The sequence below is a fragment of the Bombus pyrosoma genome, linkage group LG2 (genome assembly GCF_014825855.1).
Source record: "Bombus pyrosoma isolate SC7728 linkage group LG2, ASM1482585v1, whole genome shotgun sequence".
Classification (NCBI taxonomy): domain Eukaryota; kingdom Metazoa; phylum Arthropoda; class Insecta; order Hymenoptera; family Apidae; genus Bombus; species Bombus pyrosoma.
Window position 1 is genome coordinate 3,256,594 of NC_057771.1, and position 6,636 is coordinate 3,263,229.

General features: G+C 32.9%; 1 protein-coding gene across 3 annotated transcripts; it reads left to right on the forward strand.

Moving 5' to 3' along the window:
• The first annotated feature begins 188 nt into the window (after nt 1-188).
• Nucleotides 189-4,588, forward strand: LOC122576657 (electron transfer flavoprotein-ubiquinone oxidoreductase, mitochondrial). 3 transcript variants are annotated; one of them, XM_043747278.1, is made up of 8 exons: nt 189-463; nt 1,787-1,894; nt 2,037-2,385; nt 2,459-2,765; nt 2,843-3,084; nt 3,160-3,554; nt 3,637-3,858; nt 4,254-4,588. In XM_043747278.1, exons 2-8 carry the CDS (start codon nt 1,804-1,806, stop codon nt 4,415-4,417), a joined length of 1,770 nt encoding a protein of 589 aa, XP_043603213.1. In that variant the 5' UTR covers nt 189-463; nt 1,787-1,803; the 3' UTR covers nt 4,418-4,588. The 3 variants fall into 3 exon arrangements, with proteins under 3 accessions (XP_043603213.1, XP_043603202.1, XP_043603224.1); XM_043747267.1 differs by lacking the exon at nt 189-463 and adding an exon at nt 491-889; XM_043747289.1 differs by lacking the exon at nt 189-463 and adding an exon at nt 1,433-1,660.
• The last annotated feature ends 2,048 nt before the right edge of the window (nt 4,589-6,636 follow it).

The window sequence follows — 6,636 nt, forward strand, 5'->3', positions numbered from 1 at the left end:
TTGTGATAGAGTGTAACGAAGTAATATTTTCTGAAGTATTGTAGAAGTATAAAATTCTGTACTTCATTATGATTATAGGATATCCTATTCGATACATATTTTATTTTGTAATTTCATAGGGAACTTTTAGTTTTACATAATTTAACTAGTAGCATCGACTAAGAATGAAGTACGATACTGAATTGATAACATCGCATGTGACACGAAAATGATAAGGGGTTCAGATGATTCTAAAAACGTGGAATTAGGAAAAGCATTATGTGTTGCATGTCACGTCCAATTTGTACCTGGTCTGTGATGGCACAAAGTTCCATAAGATGTTATCATAGATATAGGAATATTATACATATATGTAGTGTATCATATACCACGCATATGTACTGTGCGTTATTATAAACATGACTAACGTAAGGAATACTAAGACCGATTGGTTATTTCGGATAGGCTGAACACAATTATAAAGGTAAGCACGCGTATTAGTCGAAAGTGTCAGTTATTACAAACAGGACAACACGACAACGCGTGACGGTGAGCGATACACAGTAGTACCTCTCTTGCCTGTGTCGTCTCCCTAGTTATCTTTCCAGCAACGCACGGACATAAGCCTGTCCTGTTCTATATGTACTGTACACTGTATACATCTACCTCGCTTGTGGTGATGATGATAACCTATTTTGTACATACATATATTATTTGTGATAAAATCATGACTTTAGTCTCGAGTTTTAAATTTTGATGGCTGATTTTGACATACATTTGTAGCAGCAGTTCTACATACAGTAATATATATATGTATATATATAACTGAGTAGTAGCACACATTATTATCGAGATCACAGTTTGTGATATGCAGTTATGTCTCGAATAATACTTATTGCATCAAATAATCGTAAGTTTATTGGTAATATTTGCTTGATATATAATACAATTTTACTATCTTATTTTTATTATCTTTAAAAATTTTGGATCTTGACAAGTGACTGTTAGATTACTCGCACAATACTTCATTTTATTAACCGCAATTTATTGTAAATTATTATATATTATACATTATTTATTATATATTAATTTTAAATTTTTTATTGTTATTATAACATTTCTTATATCACTAACAGAGCATATTGTGAGTTTTAGTTTATATTAAATAAAGAATAAAAATAACGAACAAATATTCTTAATTAATGTCCGTTATCAAATAAATAAAACGTTTTTACATTATTAGATATTGCGAAACATATAAAAACTTATTTTATTTTGTAATTACGATTTATACATAGAAAATATACATATGCACATACATTACTTTTGTGATATACATATAGCTTTATATAGCTTTATTTCATACACCAATTACATATATCTCATATTTTAATATATGCATATAATATATTAATAATGTACATAGAGGCACAAGTGAAAGCGTATTATGCTAGACAATTACTGTGTTAGAGAAATCTCTTTAGACTTTCACTGTTAGGTTAGGTTTGATTGTTTGTTGATACTGTTGATTTGTACTGATCTATACAAGACTATACTTGTTAAATTACACGTAGCAAGGAAAATAGTGCGCAAGTGTCTTACATTTTTACTGGTCTTTATAAATATTTAACATGCACCTATATATAATAATAATAATAATAAAAAAATATAAAATATAAAGGTGATTATCATTTGTGAACTTATAATAAATAATAAAATTAAGATATTATAAAATATTAAGATATTAATTGTAAAAGAACTGTACCAAATATTACTAATATCTTATTTTTATCATACTTCTTGATAGAACAGAGATTTCAATGGATGTTTCAAAGAGCTTATTCACAAGAAAAGTTTCGAAGAATTACAACTCACTACACTATTATACCCAGAGAATCAGATCCAAGATGGAAAGGTATAATTTATAAATATGGAATTGAATATGAAAAAACAGTACTTTTTATTAATAATATACATTATTACATAATATACATCATTATTATTATTATTAATATATATTATTGCATGATAATTCAAGCATCAAATATCATTTGCAGGTGTAAATATGGAAAGATATGTAGATGAAACAGATATTTTAATTGTGGGAGGTGGACCAGCTGGATTATCTGCTGCAATTCAAGCACGTAAATTAGCAGGAAAGCATGGAAGAGAATTGAAAGTTACACTTGTTGAAAAGGCTTCTACTATCGGTGGCCATATTCTCAGCGGAGCTTGTATAGATCCAATAGCATTAAATGAATTATTTCCAAATTGGAAGGAATTAAGAGCACCTTTAAATACCCCTGTTACAGAAGATAAATTTGCATTTCTCACTGAGAAAGGCAGATTACCAATACCTATCTTAAAAGGAATGCCAATGTACAATCATGGAAACTACATTGTTAGGTAATAAACTATAATATGATAAAGTTAGTCATGTTAGTATCATAAGCATTCTTCACCTAATTTCTTGTTTTAGATTAGGTCATGTTGTAGCCTGGCTTGGTGAGCAAGCCGAAGCTGCAGGCGTAGAATTATATCCTGGATATGCAGCTGCAGAAGTACTTTATCATGAAGATGGATCCGTTAAAGGAATAGCTACAAATGATGTTGGTATTGATAAAGATGGTTCACCAAAGGATATTTTTGAACGTGGAATGGAATTGCATGCAAAATGTACAATTTTTGCAGAGGGTTGTCATGGTCATCTTACAAAACAGATTTCAAAGAAATTAAATCTTAGAAAAGATTGTGAACCACAGACCTATGGTATAGGATTAAAAGAAGTAATTATCATTAAACATAAATTTTAATGCATTTTAATATAATTTCAAAATTATAAGATAGATATTAATGTTATTAGATTTGGGAAATTGATCCAAAAAAACATATGCCTGGCACTGTTGAACACACTGTTGGTTGGCCATTGAAAAAAGACACTTATGGCGGTTCGTTTTTGTATCATCTTAGTGAAGATACACCTCTGGTTACTATTGGTTTCGTTGTTGGTTTGGATTATTCTAATCCTTATTTACATCCATTTAAGGAATTTCAAAGATTTAAGCAACACCCAAGCATTAGACCAATACTTGAAGGTGGGAAGAGGTAAGATGCTGGTACGAATAAATTAATATTTATATTTATAGGAAGATTCATATTAAATTTTACATTTTGTGTTAGAATTGCGTATGGTGCAAGAGCCTTAGTAGAAGGAGGTTTTCAATCTATTCCTAAACTTCAATTCCCTGGTGGTTGTCTTATTGGTTGCACAGCAGGATTTCTTAATGTACCTAAAATTAAAGGAACACATAATGCTATGAAGAGTGGAATGCTAGCAGCAGAAAGTGCAATTGAAGCTATAATTAGTGCAGAAAATAATCCTTCGCCAACAAAAGGCTTAGAACCGAAATCTTATACTGATAAAATACAAAACAGTTGGATTTATAAAGAGCTGAAAGCTATAAGGAATATAAGACCCAGTTTTCATACTCGATTTGGTATTTACGGGGGTCTGCTATATTCTGCATTTTCTATGTTGATTGGAGGAAGAGAGCCATGGACTTTGTCTCATGGAGGTAAAATAATTTATAATAAAATTAAATAAGAAGGTAGTAAATATCGACAAAAGATAGAAATTATTATTAATATTTTTTCTAGGTCCGGATTATAAAAGCTTGAAATCAGCATCGGAATGTACACCGATAGAATATCCACAGCCGGATAATGAAATATCTTTTGATTTACTATCTTCAGTGGCACTTACTGGTACAAATCATGAAGCCGATCAGCCACCACATCTTACTTTGCTTGATGATACTCTACCAGTAAAAAGAAATTTAACGATATTTGCCGGGCCAGAAGGTCGATTTTGTCCTGCCGGTAAGTACATATTTATAAACACATTTAATATCATTATTATATTATATATTTATTTTTTAAAATAATGAAATTGGTACTTCTATTGAGAATTATAAATAATTCTTTAACACATTTTTTAATATAAGGAAACCATGCTTGATAAATTTTGTGATTATAAATTTATTAAATTATATTGACTATCGAATATTAAACTTTGATATATTGTAGATATTCTATCAGTGGAGTAAATCACTAATATCTTATTAGTAATAAATAGCTTATAAATTAAATATACGCAGTAGTATATAATATATTGTATAGTATACAATACAATCTATACAACATATAGTTGCAAAACAAAATATACGAAGAATGATAATAAAAGAGCTTTAACTATTATTATTTATACGTTTTAGGTGTTTATGAATTTGTACCATTGGAATCTGGAGAAGGAGAGAGGTTGCAAATTAATGCTCAGAACTGCATTCACTGTAAAACCTGCGATATTAAGGACCCGAGTCAGAACATTAACTGGGTTGTACCAGAAGGTGGGGGTGGTCCAGCTTATAATGGGATGTAGAAAAATCGTATTTTTATATATAAATAATGATTTGTTAAAATACGTTGTGACATAACACAGACAGATAATATTTTTGTACATATATTTAAATGTGTTTATAACTTACCATAAACGTACAATAATGAAATAAAAGATTTACAAAAAACATTTTTTATTTATTTATAACAGTAATGTAAAATATATGTGAAAAACAAAAAGATACTAAATATGTAGACAATTTGAAGGTACAAGTTTTGTAAAGAAAAGAATAAGTAGTGTGCAGATTTGGAAAGTTGGCATTTGGGAGGGAACCCAGAAAATACACATGGAAGCCAAAAATCCAAAGCATTACTGTTATAAACACACTTGGAAATTAGAAGTCCAAAATCTAATCCATGAAAAAGCATTTTAAAGTAAAAAATTGTAAATCTAATTTGAGCGTAAATCCTCAGTCTAACCCATAAAATCCCATTTTGGAGTCGAAAACTCCAAATCAAGTTCTTTCGACCGCACTTAGAGGATAAAAGGGTGTTACTTCGGGCGACACTCTACCTAGACCAGGTCACACATCGCGGGCAAGATGGTAACCAGATGATTAAGTTGGATGTCTTAGTCGATTAGATTATTACGACCAATATGTACAACACAAAGAAGAAATCTTATCACTGGAGTACTGTGGCGGCACTCGACAAGCAAATACCACTACTCGACACTAACTAATGTCGGACGACGGCAGCACAGTGGTTAGCGCCTTAGGTTACGAACGTTCGGAACACGGGTTCAAATCCCGGTGACCGAAGTCCGATTTCCCTTCCACAATTCTTAAATAGCAAGAAAAATACAGCAGTACTCCCCAGCAGCGACATCTACATCCAGCAACTACTATCTCGGACACTCACTTACACCTCAGATGTTTAACCGCCCTTGAGAGAAAGTTGCTAGCGGGAAGCGTCGTTCGCGAGAAAAGCAGATTTCCCGTATCTACCCGTAGTTGGAACAAAGACTGTTTGTCTGTTTGAAGGACTTTAGTTAACTAAATCTTGAGATTTATAGCGGGTCCTCAGGCTAGCTGAACATGTAGTACTGTGGAGATGCGTCGACATCTGGTAATCATCTTACCCGAAGAATAGGGTCTGCGTGTGACAAGCCACCGGACAGAAACCGTTGGAATGTTTACTGTCGAGTGCCGCTAACTATTTCTTTTTAAGGAGAGCTATACTATTACTCCATACCTTTATAAGACAAAACGTTCCTTGAACGCGGCTACGTTCGGCGACTGGTTGTCGCCTCGAGCGCATGCTCATTATCACAAATCTCGAACAACTACAATCGGATTGAATGACGACCATTGCTTAATTACGGCTACGGTAAAATCTAGATTAAAGTGTTGGGGGATTTTACCAAGATTACAAAGGGAAGGCTTCGGTGTCCATTCATCTCCGACATATATATACATCCCTATTTTACTAGTCTATTAATCGCTCATATTTAATAGTATTTTATATTCATATCACGTTAGTATACTATTAAAGTGTTTTATTTTCGTTGTACCGTCTATTCGTTTCGTGTGTTCGGATAATCAACCGCGCTATTCGCACCTTGCAGCAATCATTTTTTCGTTACGGCACGTGCGAAGCACGGGACGTGACACAGTGTTTGTTTCGACGCAGAAAGTGGCGTGCACTACATACGGCGTGTAAAATGGAGTGAAAAGAGCGATTAAACGTCGAAATATCTCAAACAGGTAGGAAATGACAGTTAGTTTCTGTGAAAATGAACAAAAGGTTGCGTTTTGCGAGCTGCTGAGAGTGTTTCGACGCTGAAAGTTTTCTTTTTTTTTTTTATTATTTAATTGCGATTTTACAATTTGTCCAGTGGGACATTAGGTAAAATTCTATATCTTATAAATACATAGCATGTGGATGGTTACCCCCAGCGGAGTACCATCTTCGTGTTTGTTAGGTTATATCCTTTGTGAGATCAGCTGGGTGTCTCCTTTTTAGTCTTCTTTCTATTCTTGCGTTGATCGTTTCCGTAGCCGGCCTGTTTGGGTGTGTTGTTATTCTTTCTCTGTACCTTTCCGCGTATCTGGTAATCTCCTCCTTGACCGTTGGTATTCCCAGGTCCTTCCGAATATCCTAATTTCTAACGTACCATGGAGCGTTTACTATTGTTCTAAGAATTTTTGCTTGTAATGTCTCTATTTTGTTTATATGGCTCATTGCTGCTGTCCCCCAAAG